The 25,757-nt window shown below is 42.4% G+C and overlaps 2 protein-coding genes across 3 annotated transcripts in view; one reads left to right on the top strand and one right to left on the bottom strand.

Annotated features, from left to right (window-relative positions):
* Positions 1-10,121: 10,121 nt before the first annotated feature.
* Positions 10,122-16,075, bottom strand: PXMP4 (peroxisomal membrane protein 4). The gene is given in 5 exon segments (XM_015410384.1): positions 10,122-11,089; positions 13,132-13,200; positions 13,203-13,335; positions 14,763-14,825; positions 15,890-16,075. Coding segments are annotated over 5 exon segments (642 nt in total). The 5' UTR covers positions 16,003-16,075; the 3' UTR covers positions 10,122-10,825.
* A 3,405-nt stretch (positions 16,076-19,480) lies between these two features.
* ZNF341 (zinc finger protein 341) overlaps positions 19,481-25,757 on the top strand; it is a 35,854-nt gene continuing 29,577 nt past the window's right edge. For both annotated transcript variants that reach the window (XM_015410386.1, XM_015410385.1), the window contains exon 1: positions 19,481-19,520. In XM_015410386.1, the coding sequence (XP_015265872.1) occupies positions 19,490-19,520 (31 nt within the window). In that variant the 5' untranslated portion in view covers positions 19,481-19,489. The remainder of the gene's footprint in view (positions 19,521-25,757) is intronic.

Here is a 25,757-nt window from a genome sequence, read left to right as displayed (position 1 = left end):
AAATCACTCCTGGGCTGCGATAGTATCGTGGAATTAGGGCCTGGATTGAACCTCAGTATCCTCCTACACCTGTTACTTTAATTTCTATAGTAATTAGCCTCTATAGATGAATCTTTGGTTCTATAGTTGAATCTTTGGTTCTATTTCCCCAGAGCTTCAGGACTCTGCTGGTGCTGTGGCCTTCTGTTACCAATAACTCTGTACATGATTTTTTGCTTAGAGGATGTTTATATATTCCAGGAGTTGGTGGTGTCACTATCAGCATCAAAATAGATAGGATAACAGAACCGAGCTTACTGGTCCCAAAGATGGGGGGTGGGGATTATTTGTGTCGGTACATCGGGCCAGTTCTAGTTGGGCCTGTGTCACATTCATGGTAGTCCTATGTGATAGGTACATCAGTAGGTATGTTAGCAGCTATAGGTCCAAGAAAGATGTGTACCTCTGGTTTACTAATGGTCAGGACTGCTCATCATTGCCAAGGCCAAGATGTGGTAGCCGGAACATGTTCCTTATTTGTCTGGGTGTACACTGTACATTGAATTATAAGTACTGGATTAAGAATTATGAGACAATTTTGTATGCTGCATACTAGATTCTTATATGTTTGGAAGGTTTTACATTTTGGGTTTGAAGTTTGATAAATAAAAGAGATTTAAAAAAAAAAACAACCTGTCTCTCTTTCTTGATGCAGTTGGGATCCCTGCCAGTTTCTCTCCCACCCAACGATCACAGTGGGGATGGAAGTCCATGAATAGGTTCCTGCACTCCTAGTTTCCGCCAACAGGTAGCTGCACATGAAGAAGGCCTTATAAACTTACTCTTATCTTGTCTTGAACCCATGAAACTACCTTATACTGAATCAGACTACTGGTTGATCAGTATTGTCTACTCGGACTGGCAGCAGCTCTCCAGGGAGGTCTTTCACTTTACCTACTATCCGGTCCATTTAATTAGAGATGCTGGGGATTGAATTTGGGACTTTCTGCATGCCAATCAGATGTTTTCCCATGGATCCCCTCCCCACTTTATTATTACATTATTACACTGTTGATGCATCTGGAAATATGGTATAGTAACACGTAACAGCAATCAACAAAAAAGACTTTTTTAAAGGACTAAATTCACATAGTGGGCAGGTTGGAATGTTTTAACTCAGAGGAACAAAGCAACCTAATGTATTTAAATCAACATCAAAATGGGTAACCCACAGGAAAAATTGTTTTTGCCTCCTCCTTCTGCTTATCTGCAAGTACGTGGCTATTTTTAGACATTTCTTCAGTTTTCCAACAAGACACACCGGTTCTAGTAGGGGAATGCCATTTTGAAGTAAGCTGGGAACTGTATCTTGAGATGAGTTCTCAGCTTTGCTTAGCAGAAGGCCAGGAAATGTGCCTAAATGCAGATTCTGATCCTGATCATCGCTAATGCTTGCAAACAGTTGCAACAGTTAGAGCAGATGGATGCAGCCTATGGCTTCATAATTTCCCCTCACCCCATCTGTGAGAAACTAGGGCAGAGTTTTGTGGTTGCCCCGTTCTCGTTTCCCCCATGGCGCCTCTGCCACTCTCTTACTGTGCAGTTTTTGGGCACAGCTGCTGTACCAGCTGTTCATCCTCCTGTCACAAACAATGTCATATTCTAAGCAAAGCAGCCCCTGTTGGCAGGGAGCTCAGAGATGCCAAATGAAATTAAAAAGTTTTAAATTTCAAATCCAAGCAGTAAGTTTATTCAGGGTGAACAGATCCACTTAACCCCCAGGGATAGCCAGGGAATCCACAGGGAAATGACTTGACGGTGCATGAGTCTGTCAGAGGTGGGTCGTGAGATGTGTTTACAGGCTGCAGTACGCGTGTTGCACATTTAACAAATTACACTGGAAACAAATCACGGTGCACCTTTTCTTAGAAGTTGTCATAGGGTTAAAATAACTACAGAGGCTGCATTTTCCTTGTTTTCTATTTCTGCAGGACATTGTCAGAGAAACAAACAAACATTGACAACCCTTACTTTTGTTCAAGAGTCTTGCTGGTCAGAAATACATTTCTACAAATGCTTAAATTCAATGAAGTAACCCAAAGATACCTCACAGTTCTCTGCTCTGTTCTTTCTCCGGATCCCTGCAATACAGAATTCCTTCCACATATAAGAAGCAGTTCATTCACAGCAAGGGTTCCCAGTACAGTCCTTATTGATGTTCTGATATTAAATTGAACTGGGCGCCACCTCTCTGCCAGTGCTGGGACAACTGAAAATACTTGGCAATATTTCAGTTCCAAAGGACTAGCCATGTGTGTCTGTTGCGATAAAAATGAATATAAGTCTTGCAGCACCTTAAAGACTAACAAGAACAGGGATAGTTTTTTCTGGACTAGAACTCAAATTGTAGTAAGAACCCACTAAATGCATTGGGTGAAATGGACTCTGATTAGAGATGTGAAGGCCCGGGGAAAAACCGGAAAAATTCGGGGGGAAAACGGTTTTTTCCCGTTTTCCCCCCCGAAGCCTTTTTGTTTTTTTCCGAAAAATTGGAAAAAGAAAAGAAAAGAAATTGATTATGGAACGTTTTATTTTAACATGATGAATAAAATATTTTAAGACAAGGTGTTCAAATATTTTCCAAATCATTTCTAAAATATATATAAATGGTATCAGATTGATCTAATTTCTGTGCACTGAGGACAAGCAAGTCCTAGTTTACAAACTGAACTCTCCAATGCAAGAACAAGATGCATTTCTTACTTTAGGAGGTGCGATTGTCAGAAGAAAATAAAAAAGTTTCAGTTTTGTTTTTGCATGTGGATGGTTATTCTATTTGTAATAATTGTTTGGATACACTATATTTTAATATGCTAGTTGTGATAATTTCATGCCAAGTAAAAATGTCCATAGTCATATTTTATGTTACTAAAGTAACAGAATGACTTTCAATCTAGAAAAGACAAAAGAAATGCTAATGTAGCATTTTTTTTTCATTTTTTCTGAAAATTTCCGTTTCCCCCCGAAAAAAACCCAGGTTTTTTTTTTAGCTTCAAAATTTCCGGAAATTTTACATCTCTAATTCTGATCCATGAAAGTTTGCTAAAATAATATTTTTTTAAAATTATAGTTTTAAGGTGCCACAATGGGGAGGGAATAGACATATTTTCTATTTATTTCCCCCCAATTTTCCAAGTGATATTCCATTTGTTGCCATGAGGATTCTATGCCTCTGCAGATCAAGGCCCACAGAAGCTTCAGTTCCGTTTCTATTTTCAAGGATCACACTCTGTGCACAACAATGGTTGCCCTATGTCTGTGGACCATGGAGGTGCAGTCTGGACAATATTAAGCCTGTAAAGATAATTTTGATACTATAATCTTACATGCTGGTACTAAAATTGGTGCAATCAGTTGTGCATCAAGCTCATAAGCCTATCATGGTATGCATTTTTTTTTTTTTTTACAAAACAACCCCACAGTAATTGTGCTGTGGTTTGGAAACATGAAATCGGCTGCATTAAGATGTCTTGACAAACATGAGTTTGCCCATCCTTCCTCAACACCAATTAGTTTCCCCCATTAACATTTTTTTTCTGGAACGGAACTACTCTGCTTTCTGTGAAACAAGAGAAAGAAATGTAGGGTGCATCTTTTCAATATTGCACTGGAGATAAGGTGTTGTTATTTCCTACATGGACACCCCGCCTTTCTTCTAGTCTAGAACTCAAGGGGCCTGCCTACATAGGAGTCCCATGAGGAATCCCATCCAGGCACTCACCAGATGCAAACCTGCTTAACTTCAGCCTCAATCCTATACGTCGATAACTACCTGCAGGGCAGCCTTTCATATACCTATCTCTGTGCATATGCTATAACTCACATTTATTTTATTGTGTCAAGAAACATTAAAGGGTGACTAGCAGTGCCATCCTAAACAGGTCTACTCAGATCTATTCCATGGGGCTTACTTCCAGGAAAGTACTCTTGGGATTGCACTGTTAAACTGCTTTTTGGGGTGGGTGGGTTATTTTTTACAGATCTCTCATTTCCTAGCGCTACTAGACACCAAATGACAATAACATTTGTTAACTTGTTTATCTTTTCCATGCTATTGTGACACACAATTAAACAATGCAATCCTGAACAGAGTTGTAGTCTTCTACTAACTTTATGGAATAAATAATCCTGAAAGGGTAATAATACTGTTTGGGATTGCACTGTCAATCAGCATGCAAGGCTACATTCAACGTATAGTAATAAGATGGACAGCTGCAGCTAATATGCATATTTGATTGCTTGCTATAATTTACATATCATTTTAATTAAGATGGCAGGTGCCAAATTACATTTGACAGACACGTTACATTTCTACAAAAATTCTTATTCTGGAATGATTTTTGAGTGTGAAAAATCTGAATCAACTCTGTAAAATCTCTAGAAAAAAATGAATGTAAATTTGTTTCCTTTGTATTGTTTGTAAAGCCATTGTATCCATCCTGTAGTGTTCTCTATTACATTTGCAAACGTATTTACGATGGTATAGAAACAGGTTTTCAAAACAACACTTTAAGGGAGAAAATCTCATAACATTATACAGAAACCTAAATCAGACATTTTGTATTTAGTTGGATGCTATCATGATGAAACAAAAGTTACTAGCCCGTAGTTTTATTTCCTCCTACACAGTATTTTCTATTGAATATTCTAACCAGCACTAATGCCTATTGGTAACTATATGTTTCAGTATATCCAGTATTGTCAGAAACATGTAACCAGAAAGATGGAGACTTTCAGGGCAGGATACAGCCAGCTTTTTAGCTCAACCCTGCAGTTCTTTCTTACTGCAGCCCCCATCACACATGACTTTTATCTATGCAAGTCCCATGATCCCTAGCATAGCTTTTTGGGTGGTCAAAGAGCATACCTTCTTCCCTTTTGCACCAGCCCAAATGCTGGCTGGATCCAGCCCCTCAGCCCGATCTAAATCTCAGTACCATTATCATTTGTAAAAAAAAATCCAGCCGTTTCATTGCCAAATGCTACATTACAAATGCAAAAATCAACCCCCAAACATTAAAAAGCTACATATTTCCATAGAATATAATTTCACCGGGCTAGGTTGTATAAAGACAGCAAACTAAGCCCAGTGCTATTATACACCATTGTTTGCCTGCAGGACCTATGAAAACTACTGTCTTTGAGGATGGCATAACTGACCGAAGAATCATCCCCTGTATGATAAAAAATAGAGAATATTGACTTGCAAAAAGGGAGTGTACATAGGATTTTTTAAATCAGTGGGTGCCTTTTAATCCTGCACTTGCTGTTTAAAAATAAAAGCTTCCCTAGAACAGCATCAGGCTTCTTTATCACCAGTAAAGCAGAAAATAATTACATAGCACCAGGATGCCTCAGGATGATTCCTATGCCTCAGGATGATAGCCTGTCCCACTATTTCCATTAATTCAGATATGGTAGTAGTTAACATTTCTAGTAGGCCAAAAAGTGCAATTAGTTACTGCTACATTCCCCCAAAGCCTGAATTTCTGTTGCTTTAAAAACCTCCAATCACTTTCTTAAGGTCACTTGATACATTTTTTTTTCTTACATGAGGGAAAAACCAGGTGATAAAAGCATGTACAAATGCATCTGTAAAGATGGCATGCATTGAGAAGGTATGATTGACAGTGGATTCCCAATATATGGATACCTTGCAAAATAAGAATATTGCCATCTTCACACAATGGGTGAAAATAAGAATATTGCCATCTTCACACAATATTGCCATATTCCACACATATCCAATTAGGTAGGTAATGTAATGTGACCATTTATTGTTTACCAGTTTGAACGATCTGGGAAAGCAGCAATTAAGTATACAGAAGCTATTTTACCCAAACAAATCTAAACATTTTGGATGCATTTGTTTATTAACTAATGTGCAGAAAGGCAAACTGGCATTTTCAAGGCACTTGGTATTGTCAAAGGATCACTTGTTCCATTGAATTAGTTCATCATATATATAAAACATAGCAATTACCTACCAACCAAGACTTGAAAATATCTGTCGAGAAGCTCATTCTTACTGCCTTTACAAAAATACAAAAGGGCAAAGATTATCTTGTAACACTTCAGATTTCTGAAGAGGACCTTAATGAGGAATACACTTTAAGACTATAAAGACAATTTTTCTAAAAAATGAAGCTATTTGATTTCCCTAAAGCATTATATGGATGCAGTTGTTTACTTGGTTAAAATGCTCGACACCAAATTCCTTGAAACATTTTTGAAGTACTTTGAACAGCATCTTCAGGGGGCTCCTTGTAGTATTCTTCCATTTTGTGGAAACAAATGCTATTCAAGTGCCACAGAGTCATGGCAAATCAGATTGGGGTGAATATTCCCCCCAGCCTTACTGGGAACCAAGATTTCCTGTTGAACAAAACACAAAAGAGCTAAGCACTCAATGAGAAGCCACAGTTGAGCTTCTGTTAACACACAATTCATGTGCGTGTCTGTTTTGCTCTTCAGAGCGGGGATGCTTGGGACTTGCTTAATGTTGACGTGATGGGCTGCTTGGGAGGTGGATTTTCAAACTGTCTTCTTATTCCTGTTTGTATTTCTTTCTTATTAGCATTAGAACCAAACCAAAGACTTAGCTTGCTAAACAATACAATCAGGGAGGGTGAGGAATGGAACCTACGTATCCAAGAGTCTTCAGACATACCCATTATTTCTAGTTCACTTCCCCAGCACACACTGGCATTGTTCGGTCACATTAGTGGCAGAAGGGATTCGACCTTGCCTATCAGGCTGTAGAAACAGTGGTGGATGTTAAACATTGTCGAAAATTATTCCCGCTACCTCCCTGGGAAATTGACTGACTTTATAGCATAGCATTCTACCCTTACACAGCAGGAAAGCAATCTTTTAAAAGCACAGCTAATTGCCCCAGACAGATATGTAAAGCTCGCTGCTGTGGTGGGATCCCAGTTTGATTTGTTTTATGGCAGATTTGTGCTCTGTGAATTGCAGATAGTTACAGTCTCAGACAGTTTGCTTGAAAAGGCTGTGTTAATATTCTGAGGCCAGGAGAACAGCATACACATGGACATTAAAGGGGAAAAACAGTAGAGGGTTTTATGCTGAATCTCTAGGTGTCAACAAGTGAAAGGAAGACCGTGTCATTGCATGGAAGCAACTCAGTGTGGTGAGGTGGGGGGGGGAGCCCAAGGAGAAAGTCACTGCCTTAAAATAACAAGAATGTTTTGAAGCAGGATGCTGTATGTGTCTGTTCAAATGCATATGAAAGGGTAAAACAGGGAATTTGGTGGTGGAGATGAGGGTTAGTAGATTTTGAATCAGGTTTTAGAGGTGCAAATGAATAGAAAACAGCATCCAGTATGAACTCAGATTCTCAAGGATACAAGGTGATAGATGGGGACCAAATGAGCAATCATAGCAAAACACTGCAGAAGAACACAAACAAGCATATATACCTTAAACCAGCATTACTATGCTGGGGGGGGGGGAAGAGAAGAAGAAGAAGAAGAGTTGGATTTATACCCGGCCCTTCACTCAGAGTGGCTTACAATCTCCTTCCTTTCCTCCTCCCACAACAGACACCCTGTGAGGTAGGTGAGGCTGAGAGCTCTGAAAGAACAGTTCTTGAGAGAACAGCTCTGAGATAACTTGTGACTGACCCAATGTCACACCAGCAGCTGCATATGAAGGAGTGGGAAAATCAAACCTGGTTCTTCAGATTAGAGTCTGCCACTCTTAACCACTACACCAAACTGGAACCTTCTTTATTTCCCAGGGATAAATGTTATACTAAGAAAAATTGGCAAGCAAGCAATGATATATAGAAACAAATCCTCAGAGACCACAAATTAATTTTATTTGTCTTACTTTGTAATCAACACCTTGCAAAATAGATTTGCTTGAAATTCAGTTCAGTCCTCTCTTACACAATATATGTGAAAGTATGTTACACTAAAATAAATGGAACACTTCAAGTACTGTGGAACTTCCTATGGCAAGAAGCTTTTGCAGAGTCCTTCCCCTGCTGCAAGCCCCCTTTTTGGCTCTTTTAAAAAAATTTATCCCCTAAAGATACTGTGCTTCTCTCCCCAAGCTTTGTGCAAGGTTAGTATATGGCAAGCCCAGATGATTCAGTGAACGTCTTTTACTTTTCTGTTATTATTTGGCTTGCAGTCACCTCCAGTCTTAAAATTCCATCAGACATGTTGATAAAATGACTGTTCTAAGTCCATTTGGCACTTCTGAGAAGGTACTTTAAGGCATCAGCTGGCCAATCAAACCACATTTTAATCAGAGGCCTTCTTACACATGCTATTACCAGACTTTGCCAGTGGCTGCAATTATGGTCAAATACAGTTGCATATTTTCTTGCAAGATTGGCAGAAAAGTCTTCTTGGCTGATGAAAGGATTGCAAAAGTAGCCAGTGAGAGAGAGACAGAAATGAAAACAATATGAAGAATAATTTCCCCTATGAGAGGAGGGGCTGAAAAACCGGCAATGCAGAGAAGAGTAGGCAATTTTAAGATCTCATGCAGGCATAGAGAACCTCACATGGCTGTGTAACTAGAATGCACCTCTGAATATCTGTGCGAAACAGGCTGCCTTGCTGGAACTTGAGCATTCATAACACATGCACATGTGTAACAATGAAATGTGTATGGGGAGAGGCAGAAAGGGTTTTTTAGTGGGAGATTGGTCTGGTTGAGTCACCTTCAGAAAACTAACCAAGACAAGCCATTCACTCACTATAGCATAGCATCGTATGGCTTGTTATCTGCTATAGCCCTGCTTCCCAGGAAAGGCAGCAGTGGAAGCCAGCAGATACTGAGAAAACAGTCGCGAAAGTCTGACCCACAAATCAAAGTAGTCAACAAGACATACAGTTTCCCCCCCTAAGATGAGATCTTAAAATTGCCTACTCTTCTCTGCATTGCCGGTTTTTCAGCCCCTCCTCTCATAGGGGAAATTATTCTTCATATTGTTTTCATTTCTGTCTCTCTCTCACTGGCTACTTTTGCAATCCTTTCATCAGCCAAGAAGACTTTTCTGCCAATCTTGATTAGGCACTCTTTCAGCCCCGTAGAAGGTACAAAATAAGATCTCTTCCCTGATCCAGGGGAATTCTCTTCTGCCTGGGAACATCCAAGTTAGAACAGAGTTTGCTTATGATATAATCTTCCAGAGTTTCTTGTTCTGGAACTCCATGTACTCAGGTGCCAAGAAAGCAAGCTGTCTGCTCTCACAAGCACTGAAATCCTTGGAAATGGCTTGAAACCTAATGCAAGCTTGAATTTAGCTTGGGCAAAACACCATGCCAGGCAATACAGGAATCTTGTATTTTTCTACTTTTTGGTTGTAGTTTTCCTTTAAAAATATTGCCCCCCTTTACTCTTAAATGCCATATCAACTCTGATTTCCTTAAACATTTTTTTTAGTTTTTAATGACAATACTAAGCCTTGGAATTTTTACTCCATATGCCATGTTCCAGCTAGGTACATATTGTAAATTTGCTTTCCAGATAACACTGGGGAGAAAAATTTGGGGTTTTTTTCTGTAAGGGAAGTTATGAGGCTTCTCTGAAGACCTGAGCATCCAGCATAGTGGTGTAAACATATCAAAGCTTTTGACAGTGTTGGGGTAGCAAGATAGGTCAGCAGGTCAGAAATACCTCCGCATTCTTCTTTCTACCCCAAAGCCACTCTCTGATGTACATCTGTCTGCACGGTATAAAAAACTATTAATTACTTTCATAATCACAGATACTCTGATATTTCCTATACTTCCTTTCACCCCATTAAAAACCCCTCTTTTTGTCTAGTGCTTTAATCACCTATGCACCTTGTATGTTTATGTCCTGTGCTTACTGATAAACGTTGATTACATATTTAAAAGGAACCACTGCTGTGCTGAAAACATATCACAATTTTAGGAAGACTTAAGAACATAAGAGAAGCCAATGCTGGATCAGACCAATGGCCTATCCAGTCCAACACTCTGTCACACAGTGGCCAAAAATACCAGGTGCCATCAGGAGGTCCAGCAGTGGGGCCAGGACACTAGAAGCCCTCCCAGTGTTGCCCCACCACCCCCGGCACCAAGAATACAGTGCATCACTTGCCCCAGACTGAGAGTTCCTATCTAAACTTTTCTCTGTTAGCTTAGTTTTTAAATGTTAAGATCCCTCCATTTGCCAAATACCCATTTAGTAGCATTATATTGTTAAGGGGAATCGATAAGTCCATGAATATTACAAAGACTATCTTGAAAGATGTCTCTAAGTATGAGACTTGCACACAAATGTTCAGAACTTAAGCTTCAACATGCCTTGAAGAGATCTAACCAATTTCCTCGGTTGTTGATAAAGGACACAGTGATGGTACTATTGCATATAAATGTATTCAGAGTGTTAAATACATCATTGAGTATTTCAACATTATACAAAATATTTTCACTGTGTTATATAAACTATATCCACTATTTTCTTCCAGTTTGTGTGAACTTTTTCAGGTCAGTGAATTTACAACTTGTTTTCCCATCCCTCAAAAATTCCACAGCTGTTAGTGTGGAAAAGTCCCCTTGCAGAAAATAGGGACCTTATAAGAAACTGCAACATGCCAGGTTGCAAGATGGGCTTTCTTAACATTTATCCCACAAAGAACACCAGATTACACAGAATATTTAGGCCGGAACAGAAGGACAGATTTATACACAATATTAACAACCATAAGTTTTTAGTCAAGTGTTTTCAGGGGAAAAAAAAATAAGCAGTGCTGCTGGAATGTGCCATATTGCAAAGACTACTTGCTAGCAGGTCTTTTGTTATATATAAGAAAGTCAGAAACATCATGCCAGACATTACTGTCATCATATAGGTAGGTCATGGAGGACTGCAGAGAGGGCTGTAGAGTGTGGCGGTGATACTCAAAGAGCCACAGAACAATGCCCCAAACCAAGGCAGCAAAGAGTGGGAAGGGATCTTGTTTTGGCTCTGGGATGTAACCTTTCTCCACTGCCAGTCGGGACAGGCCAAACAGGATACGAGACAACAGGTACATGTTTATCTAAATGGAGGAAGAGTTGAAGTCATATTAGGCAAGAAACATATTCCGAAATAATTATTTCAACCAGTCCTCATCTTAAAGAGAGATCACTGTGGGAGGAATCCTAAACAAGCCTACTGAGATATAAGTCCCATTTTATTCCATGAGGCTTACTCTGAGGAAAGAGTTTTAGGACTGAGAAAAAAAAGGAAAAAAAAAAGGATTGAGAGGGCTTTTCATAATGGGATGATTTTGTACGCTTTCAGCTGCACTACTTGCATTTTAAGAGGGCTGAGCTACAGGCTGCATCTGTTACAAAATACACTTCCTTCAATAGCTATGTGAGCAACTTCCTCTCAAATGCTGCTTTACCATATTGACAGTAAAGGCACTCACAAAGAACAGTCAAGCCACATTTGGAGTCCTCCAGGCTGTTCCTGGTTCCACTCAACCCGAGCCCTTCCATATTTCCCCTCAGTTATTACATTGGTAAAAAGCATTTGTTGAGGAAGGGACAGGTTGGTTTACGTATGTTTTGTCTATGAAATCAGAATTTTAAAATTCTGCTTTTCAATCTGTTCTCTCTGTTCCCCAACTGTGTCTCTTATCACAGGTCCGTGTATGCTATGGATTGTGTTTTACTGAAAGGTGTTCTTTTTTAAAAAAAAGAAGTGTTGCATTTTACAATGTGTGGAAGGTGTAGCCCCTACATTCTTGCAATGCTCTCTGATTCCTTTAGGGATCAGTCCCAGGGTCATGGGACCTACATGGAGGACAAGCTGCAAGGGTTGTGTGGGCTGGAGTGTGGAGGGACAAGGCGTTGAAGTCATCCCTCCTTCCCAATCGGCATGTGCAGTTTAGCAGAGAGAGCAATTTCAACTCCTTGTTCCTCTACAGAAAAAGAAGAGTTGGTTTTTACACCCCACTTTCCTCTAGGAGTCTCAAAGCAGCTTACAGTCTCCTTCCTTTCCTCTCCCCACAACAGGCACCTTGTGAGATAGGTGGAGCTGGGAGAGTTCTGAGAGAACCGTGACTGGACCGAGGTCACCCAGAGGGCTTCATGGGAGTCTGCTGCTCTTTACCACTACGCCCCACTGGCTCCTTGCCACAGCCCACCAACCGTCATGGTTTTTCCTTTGCACAAATCCTGTGATCTTGGGAATGATCTTTCTGGGGGCCAGAGAAAGCTGCAATGATGGAGGACAATGTGGGCAATCTGTGCACTTACTGCACACATATAGTAGGATACTACCCACTGAGAGCCACTTTGGGGACTCTGGTCAAAAAGTAGAATTCATTCAGTGCATAAACTCTGCTATAAAAGAATGCTCTTCCTGCCATATTTATCTGATTCCATGAAACTATCGCATACCTCACTATCATCCTCATTACAAATAACTGTTTTGTTTTTAATTGTGAGCAATTTAGATCCTGGAGAGTATTCTGATTAATACAAAAACACAAATTTGAGATCGTCCAATGAAATAAATGGGAAGCAAGACTGAAAGAAATAATAGAAATACTTCATACAGTTTCATTGGCCTATGACTGGTAAAGAATCAATATCACATTACTGGCTAAGCTGTGTTTTATAGTCAGACCAAACCTTAACATTTTGGTCTTTATTTGACTTATTTAATTCTGATCTCATTTGACTCAGCACTATTCCTCATCATGCTATCTTTTTTACAGTGGGCATTTCTACAGGATGTACTCAGATGAATCAGCATAGGGCTTATTGCATGAACCACAGAGAATGCACGGGCTCCCTCACCTGTTTTAAGGAACACAGAGAGTGGCCACAATGAAGAGTCCAGAAAACTCTGTACTGTCATAATACTATTCTTTTCCTCTCATCATTCTCTGGGGCACCTCATTGAGTAGAAGTTATAGAAGAACTGGTCTGTAGCTAAAATTGGTGCTCCCAAGAGTTTTGCCTATACAGAAAGCCAACAAATGAGAACCACTATGGAGCAACATGCATGACTGTCATTACTTCACATTCTTTATGTATATCACTGGTACAAATCCAGATCAGTCTGAACACTGACTTTGTTGCTTACCTGACTGTTGATATTATTATTTTCCCCAAACACTAACCAGCCCCCAATACAGGCTGCAAGGAAAGAGTAGAGTGAAATGGGATCTTTTTTCCCTGTATTTGGGACTGTAAGGCCCTCAGTCCCTTGTATGTGAATACAAAATATGCCAGGTTTCTAGAATGTGTGTACGTTGCCTGGGCAATTGCTTTGAATTTCTCCCTTAAGCTGAAGAAAGAAAATGAAAAACAGTTATTGCAGATAACCCCCCCCCCAAAAAAAAACATGTTCAGTCAAAAACGGATTGCCAAGTCACTGCCTATAATCCACTTCAAGAAATCAGTGAGAATTCATATCTATCCATGCTCTGCTTGCATTCAGATAGGCCTGTTGCAACATGCTGCAGGTGGGGCTGTTCTGGAAGAGGGTTCAGAAAGTTTAGCTAGTTCAAAATACATTGGGAAGGACAGCTAGCAAGTACAATACAAGTTACAGAGACCCTGGTGTTTTTCAACCGGGGACAGGATTTTGTGATTTCTCCCAGTGCTGGCATGGCTGCAGATTGAGTGCAGTGGCAATGGGGCTTACATGTGGTAGGTTTCCCTGCAGTTTCCCTGGCCCAGTCCCCCAATAGTGCCACCCCCCCTCCCCTTGGCCACCAAGACCTTTTCAATTTTTTTTTTAAATTGGCACTAGAATATCAACATACCATTCTATATACAAATGTAACTATAGCTATCACCAGAGAATGAACAGCAAATTAAAATGCAACATGATGATGTTCAAGATATGCAAAGTGACACTAAATAACAAGTTAAGGTTATAAAGTCGAGAGTTGTAAAGCAATAAATATGTCAAACTAGCAGATAAATGTCTAAAGGTGTCTTTTCTAATTGTGGGAAGTGACTGGGACTCTTCATTCTCTCCTCTCAGGCATGGAGGGCACTTAACACTACATCCCCCTCTTATGTCAGCAGACACTGTGTGCATGCACACGAAAGCTCATACCTTGAATAAACCTTTGTAGGTCTTAAAGGTGCCACTGGACTCCAAATTTATTCTACTGCTTCAGACCAACACAGCTGCCCACCTGGATCTATAACTATCACCTTCTCCTATATGAACCTGCCTGCTTGTTAAGGTCATCGTCAGAGGTTATGCTTCATTCCACCCACCCCAGCTCTGATTAAAGCAAAGTGAGTTTGCATCAGAAACAGGTCCGTCTTGCAGTGGCACTAAGACTGTGGAACTCCCTCTTCAGAGATACGCTCCTCATGCCAAAATTACAAACCATGTGAAATGCTTTTATTTCCCCAAGCTTTTAGATAAAACCTTGGGGGCTGCTTTATTAGTTGTCTTGCTTTAACAGTTTGGGGGAGATTTTAACTCTTTTTATGCAGCTGACATCCATGGAGGGAAGAGGCAATGAAAGTACAAGGAAAACGTCCATGTGGATGCTTTGTTGCCACTGTGAATGCCTCTGCATTTGCAGCAATAATGAAAACTACGCAGAAAATAGTCACTGTGTGGAAGCAGCAGGTCTTATATGCTCACACAGCTTTTTAAAGAGAGCAAGAGCTGGAATTTATGTAATCTCATGACTTTATAAAATAGTGGTATAAGTAGCTGAGAAAGAGAGGTGCCTAAAAATGTACCTTCCACTCTTGAACAGAAAAGTCATCACCAAAGCATGGGGGGCACGAATTTTTGCTCCATACCTGTCACAGAAAAAGAAACAAAATAATAAAACACATGCATACAGCTATCTTTGAATCCAGTGCTTGACTCGTTTATCTTATTAGCCATGAAGCAGCCAAGCAGACTGCAGCCTTTGGCTTATAGAGCACAATACTCTCTCAAGTATTACCTCTCACCTTGTGGGGGTGGAGCATACCTCTCACCACATGTGGGGGTGGAGCATACAGACTATACAACCTAACTAGTTTGCCCTGCATGCAGCAGCCCCCATGAAAGGAACAAAGCCAACCTGTGCCAGCCTATTTAAAATTGACAGATTTTAGACATGTCACTTATTAAGGGTGAAAGCAACACAGTTCAGTTACCAGTGCAATTTAAGTTATCACAAATGAAACTGAGGCTCCATGCCTGGGCACTAAAAAAAGCCCACAACTGATGCTGGGTTTTCCTTTCATTTCTGTCTGCCAATCAGAATGCACTAGCCAAATCCACATTCTATTTCCCGATTCCAAAAAGTCAGTTGAAGGAGGATTCATCACTCTCTGAAATACATCAGCACCTGTTTATTGGCATATATTTTTAAAGATCCATAAGTTTAGTCATAACTCAAGCACAGCGCAAGCAGAGAACTTCCAAAGAACAGTAGCTGATCATCAACAAACAAGTCCTTTAAAGATGAATAAACATCCCTGCTAGCTTTTGGACCGTCCACTATTAGAAATTACTGTGGCCATCAGAACCAGTTCAGTTTGTCCACTGTGCAGCAGAATACCCTGACTGGCCAACACGGCACCTGACCGTCACTTTCGCCCAAAGAAAGAGATCTGAACGACCCTATGCCCTGTCTTGCAGTACAATCCTAAAGAATGGCCTTGGACTGCTGTGCTACCACATGCGGAAGCCTGATCCCACCACCCCACCCAAGCGCCGAGCAGGAAAGGCATCTTCTCTCTCCGCTCCCGCCCACACCAGCTAACTCAACCCCCGCCTTGACGGCTAGGAAGCAAGCCTCCAAGCAGGGAAGGGATAGGGTGGGGATGCAGATGGGCGAGGCAGAGCCCCCCTCGACCCCGGTCCGACTTACACGGCTCCGTTACGGAAGCCCTTGGCGACGGCCAGGGCAGCCCTGTATTTCTGCTGCTGCAACAAGGAATTGACGGTGTAGAGCAAGGTCTTCAACATCGCTTCAGGGGCCATAGCTACACAGTGACAGTCCAGACTCCAGACCCAGCCAGCAGAGACGATTTGGTTAGAGAACACAATACAGGGAAATGGAGCGCGGAGAAATCGCTTCCGCGTGGAAAGCGATTCCCGGTAAAACAGTTCCGCTCCTGCTCGAAGGAGGCCGGGGAAGCTTTCGCGGGAGAACCCGTGGGAGGCGGGCGGGGTGTGTGTGCCTCTTTAAGGAGCGCCTCTTGGTCCCTTCTGGAGGCAAAACCACTTTCGCTGGCAAAGCCGCTGGGAGACGAGGCGCGAGGAGCGCAGTTTGCCCTTAGGAACTCAGAGGCGCTTGGGGAAGCCGGCAGGAGGCCGGGAAAGGTTTCGCGGAAAACCGGCACAGGCAGCTGTGCCTCTCTATGGAGCGCCTCTTGGTCCCTTCTGGAGGCAAAACCACTTTCGCTGGCAAAGCCGCTGGGGGACGAGGAGGCACAGTTTGCCCTTAGGAACTCAGAGGCGACTGGGGAAGCCGGTAGGAGGCCGGGAAAGGTTTCGCGGGAAAACCGGCGGCGGCGGCGGCGGGGGGGGGACAGCTGTGCCTCTTTAAGGAGCGCCTCTTGGTCCCTTCTGGAGGCAAAACCACTCCTTGCGCCTCTTCTCCCAGCGGCAAGGAGCGCAATTTGCCCTTAGGAACTCAGAGGAAACTTGCCGCTGGGAGACGAGGCGCGAGGAGCGCAATTTGCCCTTAGGAACTCAGAGGCGCTGGGGAAATCGGCAGGAGGCCGGGAAAGGTTTCGTGGGAGAACCGGCGGGTGGGGCGGGGGCGGCTGTGCCTCTTTAAGGAGCGCCTCTTGGTCCCTTGTGGAGGCAAAACCACTCCTCACGCCAGCGTAATCCAAGTCTGTGCCCCAGCTACTGAGGTAGAAAAGCCTGAAGTGGACTGGTTCTATGAAGACCTACAACACCTCCTAGAACTAACACCAAAAAAAGATGTCCTTATCAACATAGGGGACTGGGATGCTAAAGCAGGAAGTCAAAAGATAACTGGAATAACAGACAAGTTTGGCCTTGGAGAACAAAATAAAGGCTAACAGAGTTTTGTCAAGAGAATACACTAGTCATAGCGAACACCCTCTTCCAACAACCTAAGAGGCGACTCTACACATGGACATCACCAGATGGGCAACACTGAAATCGGATTGATTATATCATTTGCAGTCAAAGATGGAGAAGCTCTATACAGTCAGTAAAAACAAGACCTGGAGCTGACTGGCTCAGATCATGAGCTGCTCATTGCAAAATTCAGACTTAAACTGAAGAAAGTTGGGAAAACCACTAGGCCATTCAGGTTTGACCTAGATCACATCCCTGATGAATATACAGGGGAGATGAAGAACCGGTTTAAGGGACTAGATTGATAGAGTGTCTGAAGAACTATGGGCGGAGGTTTGTGTGACATTGTACAGGAGGCAGCAATCAGCACCATCCCAAAGAAACAGAAATGCAAGAAAGTAACTGGTAACTCCAGATTAATGGAGTCTTGATTGGTATCAAGATTTTTTTTACTTTCTCCACTAAGGAAGAATTGTTTCTGAAAAGTGAGATGATGTGAAAATTTTATGTGTAATCCAGGAAGATCAGATTCTTGCATGAAAAAGCATCACAGAATGTTGTAGTCGAGATGCAAAAGATTTGTACTAATTCACACAATATACACTAGCACTACATGTTTCCAGTGGGTGCTAGGTTGACAATGAAGAAACTGAAATTGTCAGAGATTTTCCATTCCTTGGCTCAGTCCTCAATCAAAATGGAGACTAAAACTAAGAAAGCAACAAAAGACTGAGACTGGACAGTGTAGCCATGAAGGAACTAAAAAAGATCCTTAGGTGTAATGAAGTGTGGCTCAGTGGTTAAAATGTTGAACTGCAGACCGGAAGGTCAATAGTGCAGCAGTTCGAGAGCCGAGTGCCGCATGACGGAGTGAGCTCCTGTCTCTGGTCCCAGCTCCTGCCAACCTAGCAGTTTGAAAGCAAGAAATTGCAAGTAGATAAATAGGTACCGCTTCAGTGGGAAGGTAACAGCGTTCCATGTGCCTTCGTGTTTAGTCATGCCGTACACATGACCACAGAAACATCTTTGGGCAGAGCTGGCTCTTCGACTTGGAAACGAGGATGAGCACCACATCCCTAGAGTCGGATTCGACTGGCTTTTGAGCAAGGGAAACCTTATTCCCCATTACTATGCATGATTGTGAAAGCTGAAGAAAGTTGCCAGGAAGGAAACTGATTCAATCAAAATGTGATGTTGTTTTACAGATACCATGGACTGCCAAAAAGACATATAAGTGGGATCTAGATGAAATCAAACCTGAACTCTCCCTAGAACCTAAAATGACTAAACGGAGGTCATCATTTGATCACATAATGGGAGGACAGAACAAACTGGAAAAGACAATATTTCTAGGAAAAGCTGAAGGCAGTAGGAAAAGAGGAAGACCCAACATGAGATGGAGTGACTTCTCTTCAACAAAAGAAGCCACAGCCTTTACTTTGCAAGATCTGAGCACTATTGTTCATGATAGGTAATTTTGGAGGTCATTAATTCATAGGGTTGCCATAATTCAGAAGCGACTTGAGAGCACATCACACACACACATAGGTATGTTCTGTCACATCATCACACCTGTGGTAAGCAATTTATAAAGGCTATGAGCCCCGCACAGAACCTCATCTGCATGAAAGCAGTACTTGCTCCCCTTGCCCTGAGTTTATTCACAAATAAGTTCCATTGAACCCAATGAGATTTACTCCCTCATCACCAGCAGCCTGCCTTTGTTTCTTACAGTCAGACTAATGGCAAAGCTCTTGAGATCCGCTAACCTTTAATCCTTAAATAGCTTTAATTTGCAATCCCACCACGCTTACATTTTTATTTGTGGGATGTACGACTGAACCCAGCCTCCTTAGAGCCAGCTCCAGTTCACACATATGCCAGCATTTCTGAACCACTGTACGGGGTTCCGTGCAGTGTGCGTCTGTCTGTATTTGCTTTGTGGGGAAACGGTCTAAAACCATCTCATACCTTTGCAGAGTAATTAAACGAAATAGTAAATAAAAATCGACCCCCAAAGGAGTATCTGCCTGTGGAACTTCTGCCTGCCAGGCAGACTTCAAAGCCTCGTTGGAAAGAAAAGCGATCTTTCCAGAACCGCGAGCAGTGACTCAGGAAAGCCTGCCACAAATTTTGTGCTACTGGACTCCTGCTCTTTTCTACTGTGCCCGCGTATTAAAGATCGCGTCTGGGACAAATAAAACCCGGTACCGATCACGCTTTCCTACAAGCACGACACGCCCGCCTCCCCGAGCGCTTCACTCAGCCACATACATTTCCCTCAGAGAGGCTCTTCCCTCAGCCGGCCTCTCCTCCCCAACTCGCCGTCGCGAGCTCCCCCTGGCGGCCGAGCCAGCCTCCCTTCCCACAATGCCCGTTTAGGTTACTCCGCCGCGGCCGCCTCGGCTTCAAGATGGCGCAGGCGATATTCGAAGCGCTGGAAGGTATATATCGGGTAATCGGGCGGGCTGAGGCCTGGCGGGGCGAGAGCTGAGGCGCGACGATCCCAGCCGTGGCTGTTCTGCGCCGGAGGCCTCCCCTCCCGCCGCTGCGGATGGGACAGGGGCTGAGAAGGACGCGGGGCCACCCCAGGGGCCGAGGGAGGGTTGACGGAACAGCCGCTGAGGCGGGCAGCTTCCTGCAGTCACCAGCCCAGCTGCTAGGCGCGTCTCTTTGCCTCCCTGGTAGTCTTTTCAGGGGACAGACCGAGGCAGGACTTGGAGTGGGAGCTCGTAGGTCCTCTTGGAAGGCTTGCCCCAGCCTGCTGGCTCCTCTTGTTCTACTGGGGGATCTGAGGAAGGTTGCTAAAAAGAGGGGATTTCCTCAATCATGCTTTTATGTGGCCATGGCAAGCTCAGCCCTTGCCCTTGGTTAAATGCAGTTTTGACAGGGGTTTTCAGTCGCCTGGTGTGTGTTTGCATCATGACATTAGGTGGGAAGTTATGCCTTTTACAATCAGTAATGGACAAGTGCTGAATGAGAAAAAAAAGGGAGGGGGGTCTAGGAAGGTGTCCATGCATGTCCTGAGGGTGAATTCCTGCTCATTCCTTAGGAGTCCAGTGACACTTTGAGGATTAACAACTTATTCCTACATATACTTTGGTGAATCAGAATTCACTTTATCACATCCATGTGCTATAGGTCAATGTTTTTATGAGCCACACAAACTCCCCCCCCCCCCCACTCATGAAAGCTTATGCTGGAATAAATTCTGTTAGTCTTAAAGGTACCTGATTTATTTTGCTGCTACAGACACACACAGCTACCCATCTGGAAATGTTAATTCCTTAGTAAATTAGTCTGCTCCCCCCCCCCATCTCGAGGTATGCTTAAATCAGATTTTATGTTCTTTGTCATTCTAATAACCATATTTTAAAATTGTTCTGTCTGATGTTAACAGTGTTCACATATGCATACAAAAGGAATAGCAGGGTTAAGATAAGTTGTATAATATCATTAGAAAATACTCTAGGATGGGCTGAAGATTGCCAGCTTATCTGGAAGAAAACTCAACTGAATATGAAAACCAGTCTCGTGGCACTTTGAAGACTACCAGTTGTACTGAATATAGTGTGACTTTGTTTGGGATAAGTATGCAAAAGGCAAGGCAGGACATGCTTTGTAAATCATTAATGTTGTGATAGCCAGTTGTCTTCTTGAACTGTCCTGACCTGGAAGTTCTTTCTTCTAATCATAGATATGTGTAGGACTGTTTGTGATGAGGAAGAATTCTGCACGTGGTCACATGAATTCTGTTATATCATGTGTTTTACAACTGTGCAAACACATGCTTATATTATACTTGGACATTAAGATCCCACCTCTAAAGTGCTCCCTGTTATGATCTCTAATACAGGGCATTAATTAATGCTGTGTTGGTCCAAGAGAACAAGAATTGCTAGTGTCACTGCAGGTCTTCCCCCCTTCTACTATTTTCCTTGACCATTACTGATAATATGATATTGGGTCATTCAAATACTCCAGAGGGCTAGCAAGAACTTTTAGTTTTGGTTCGTGATTACCATTCAAAATATCACTACATTTGGACTCAAGAAAATATCCCCCCCCAATTCAGAATGGCTAGTGATTTGTTCTCCCCTAACAAATTCTTATTTATTTACTATTTTTCTATACCACTTTTCCTTATTGCTCAAAGTGGTTTACAATAAAACGAGCAAATTAAAGCTGACCAGAAACCTCACATATTAAAACATACATAAACACAATTAAAGACCATTAGGATGGGCCTGCCATAGAAAACATTTTTGCCGAGGTGACCAGAGATCTCATCTCCTTTATAGAGAGAAAAGGGAGCAAACCTTGTGAGGATATTAAGGTCCATCCAGGCTTGTATGGGGAGACACGGTCCTTTAAGTATTAGGGACCCAGATCATAAAGGGCTTTAAATGTCAAATTCAGACTTTTATCACCTTAAATTAAATCTGGAAGCTTAATTTAAAATATTTTTGTGGTTTGTTTTATTAAACCATTTAATGGTATCTTGTTCACAACACCTTTCTGCTCAGGATGTGGTGTAATCAGGATGTGGTGTGAAATTTAAAAGCATAAGTTGGAAAAGATCCAACCTATATTTCTATGAATTGTGCCCTTATTTACCTGAAGTAATTGAAACCTTTGCATAGGTAAATAATGTGCATTCTGCAAGTGGGAACTATGTATCTGCTTGATACTGTGTTCTGTATGTCTGTGCATGTATTATAAAGATGTCAGTGTTTTTTTTGTTTTTATTTTATTTATTCGGGTAATCACAAATTCTCATTTGTATCAGTCAGCAACATTATACTGTTGAGGAGTAAAATATTCTACATTCTGCTTAAGTTTTCTGTGTGATTGAAAGCATGCTTACTGTTTTCACCCGCAGAAATTGGTCAGATATGTTTCTTTTCCTTTTTGTGCTACTGAGAACTTGTTATATTGATCTCTTTAAAAAGACTGTTACACTTTCTTTAATATTTACTTAAGTAAAGGTTTTTTTTTTTTGCTGTCAAGTCACAACAGACTTATGGTTAGGGCTGCCAAATGCCCCAGGGGGGCAGAATTCCCCCCGCTTTCGAGCCCCGATTTCCGCTCCCACGGAATCGGGGCCCGGGGGAAACCCCACCCCCGTGTGCGCGTCACCCGGAAGTGACGTCACATGCTGGGGGCGGGGCCACGCCATTTGAGGGGAAAACAAAGAGTGTGCAATGTCACTGCCGGGGGATGCACACGCCTAAGGCGCCGGCCGGGAGCCCCCCGCTCCCGGCCAAAAAACATTTGGCAACCCTACTTATGGTGACCCTGTAGAGTTTTCAAGGCAAGAGACGTTCAGAGGTGGTTTGCCATTACCTGCCTCCATGTAGCCACCCTGGTATTCCATAGAGGTCTCTCATTCAAATACTAACCAGGGCTGACAAAGTACTATAGGAATCAATATTTTGAATGAGGGGATGCTTCAGATAAAGCAGAATCTTTTGACCACAAGAATTTCTTCGGATAAATGTCAGTATAGTAGTATCCAACTGTGCGGGTTGCTGTCAAGTCACATCTGACTTAGGGCGATCCTGTAGAGTTTTCAAGGCAAGAGACGTTCAGAGGTGGTTTGCCATTACCTGCCTCCATGTAGCCACCCTGGTATTCCATAGAGGTCTCTCATTCAAATACTAACCAGGGCTGACAAAGTACCATAGGAATCAATATTTTGAATGAGGGGGTGCTTCAGATAAAGCAGAATCTTTGACCACAAGAATTTCTTTGGATAAATGTCAGTATAGTATCCAACTGTGCTATTATTAAATCTGTAAGCATTTATTTTTGCCAGCATTACAAGCTTATGCTGCCATGTCACCTCTCTAAAGTATTTACAGCACTGGCATTTTCAGAGATATGTTCTGGGTTGCTTTTTGATGGGCGTAGTGCAACATCGAGAAAGAGAAATAAATGATTCTTTAAGTGGAAGGTTTTTTTACATTTTCTGCCCTTGGGGACAGCAACCCTCCCTGAAGCACCTGCTGAAGATCATAGAGCATGTGTGCAGTCAGCAGTGGATGCTAAGTCTTGCTGTTGCTGCAGGCATGCAGAGTTTGACCTGGAACAGAACCAACACTTTCTATTGATTGCATGTTGCAAGGGAAGGTTGCGATACAGGGTATTCCTCTTTGCTGCTGTCTGTCAACGCTGCTGCCATTGACAGGGCAGACTACCTGATTCCATTGAAACTCTTCAAAATTGATGTAGTGGTAACAGAAACAGCACTGGAATGGTTTATGTCTTTTCTATCTTGTTATAGGCAAAAGACTGTGGTAGAGGATTCAGAATCAGTATTCTGTGACCATGCTGCTTTTCTTCTTTTGTTCCTGCCCTTCTTTATTTTAAAGGCTCTGTGGTGTGAGCTCTGGTACAAGGGTGGGGAATACTTAGTCAGCAAAGAGAGGCTGAAAGGAAGCTTGGACTGTTTATGAGTGTCAACCAGGCCTCAGTAATGGCATCTGAAATACTTGCCTACCCCTACTCTTGTAAACAGCGATTGACCACCAAAGCAGTCTGCAGTCCTTAACCAGGCCTGAAGCCAGAATGGAATGGGCTGAGGCCAAATGATTAATCCAGGGAGCCCTACTATTCCTCTGCCACCGTTCTTTATAACCTCCTTACCCCCCAAAGACAGGTTTGAAGTCTACCTATTTGTGGTCACAATTTTTTGATCTAAAAAGGCTTCCTTAATAGAGTGCCTTCCTTATCAGTGCCTCCTTTAATGCCATTGGAAAAACACCCTTGGATAATGACATTTCATTAGATGCTCCTTCACCCTATTTTGGCAAATAAGTTGGAAATACAATCCAGGCAAGCCAAGGATCAAGAGAGTGGCAAATACTACCACTACAAAAAGTGGTTTGTATTTGTGTTTACAACATGCTGCAGTCTGATTAGCCTGAGCTTGTCAGAGTTTGGTAGCTAAGCAGGGTTGGTGATGATCAGTACTTGGATGGGAGACCACCAGGGAAAATTGGAGTTGCTATGCAGAGGGAGGCAATGCTGTTCTTGCCTTGAATGCCCCATGGTAGGGGTTGCCATGAGTCTGTTGTGACTTGACGGCACCTTCTTCACAACACACTCCCCAAAACACTCTTTGGGTTCCATCAGAAGAACATAAAGGCTGCAATCCCAGGCACATTAATTAGGAACCAAGCCTCATGGAACCCAGTGAGAGTTAGCTCTGAATAAACATGATGAGAACTGAGCTGCAAGGCTGTAAGTAATCAAGATGTGTATATATAACTTTCTCTGGATTGTTTTCACAATTAGTCTGAAGATTTAAGGGACAATTCAAACACTACAAAGTCCATGAGGACTTTGGGTCAGATGAATTCTGGGCGTTCTGTAGTTCTCAGGTGTGTAAAGGAATGATTCAGATCTGGACCGCAGGGAGAGAGGGAGTTAAGCCTCCAACTGCATGCTGTTTTTGTGACCTGAACTGGCCCCAGGGAGTTACTGTTTACTCCACTGTGTAAACTTACATGCAGTTGTCAGTATGTGCAGGTTTTCCCTGTGAGGCAAATAGTCGCTTCAGTTAAAAAAAATGGAGTGGGGAGTATTTAAGCCCCCTTTTCCCATGTATGATTCCAATCTTAATTGGGCTGATACACACATAAGAAACATGAATTTAGAGTACACACCTGATCCATATTCCTAACGATAGTGACAAGTACTTCGTAATATATGAACTGGCCCCACTGGAACTATGTGAATAAGGAGGAAAATTGGGGTCCAGAGAGTCATAAATTATCATCATCATCGTCATCATCATCATTGATTTGAATCACAAAGCTAGCTTCTCCCATGTTGTGGGAATATTGGAGATATTGCAGCAGTTGTTTGCCCATCTTATTTGCTCCCTACGGTGTCATGAGGTTTCCACAGTCACCTGTATGTGTTTGGGCTACTGTTGTGGTACAACTGCCACTGACTGGGGGGAAAAAGCATTTGGGAATATGAGTGACAAGCAGGGAGATAAAAAAAGAAAAAGTTCTAAGGTGATTTCAAACAGTCCTGAAAGTAAGTTGAATTGTGGATTGCGTGAACATAGGTAGGTTGCACCTGCCAAATCCTAATCTAAACAGATGGTTTGCTGCCCTATAAAGAGATCTGAGAATTGTTCAGCAGTTTTTTTTGAAAAAAGTATGGCAGATGGTGTGGTAACCAAGTCAGGTAATTTTCTCCCTTCTCCCCTTTCACTTTTTTTTTTTGCATCTGGTTTCTAGCAAGGGGAACTGTGTGTGGGGGGGATGACAATCATCCTAGTTCACCATTGCACACAACTCACCATCCTTGTGACTCCTGTATGCAGCCAAGTAATTCTAACAGATAGCATGGTGTCTGACAGTGCAATTCTAAAGTCACTGTCCTGGGGATAAGCCCCATTAAGTAGACTTGACAAAGGATTCGATTGCAATTATATAGTCAAATCTCTGAACAGCTTTATGCTGAGTCAGACTATTGGTCCATCAGAGTCAGCATTGTCTACTCTGACTGGCAGCAGATAGAGGTCTCCGCTAGAGGTCTTTCACATCATCTCCTTCCTGGTCATTTTAACTGGAGATGCTAGGGGTTGAACCTGAGGCCTTTGTTACCCAAACGGGACCCAAAAAAGGAGAAATTAGCTTTAAAATGGTTCCAGAAAGGAATAA

This window comes from Gekko japonicus, unplaced genomic scaffold (genome assembly GCF_001447785.1).
Source record: "Gekko japonicus isolate JY-2015 unplaced genomic scaffold, Gekko_japonicus_V1.1 scaffold1819, whole genome shotgun sequence".
In the NCBI taxonomy this organism is placed as follows: Eukaryota; Metazoa; Chordata; class Lepidosauria; order Squamata; family Gekkonidae; genus Gekko; species Gekko japonicus.
Note: the sequence above shows the minus strand (reverse complement) of the source record. Positions and strands in the feature narration are given on the sequence as shown.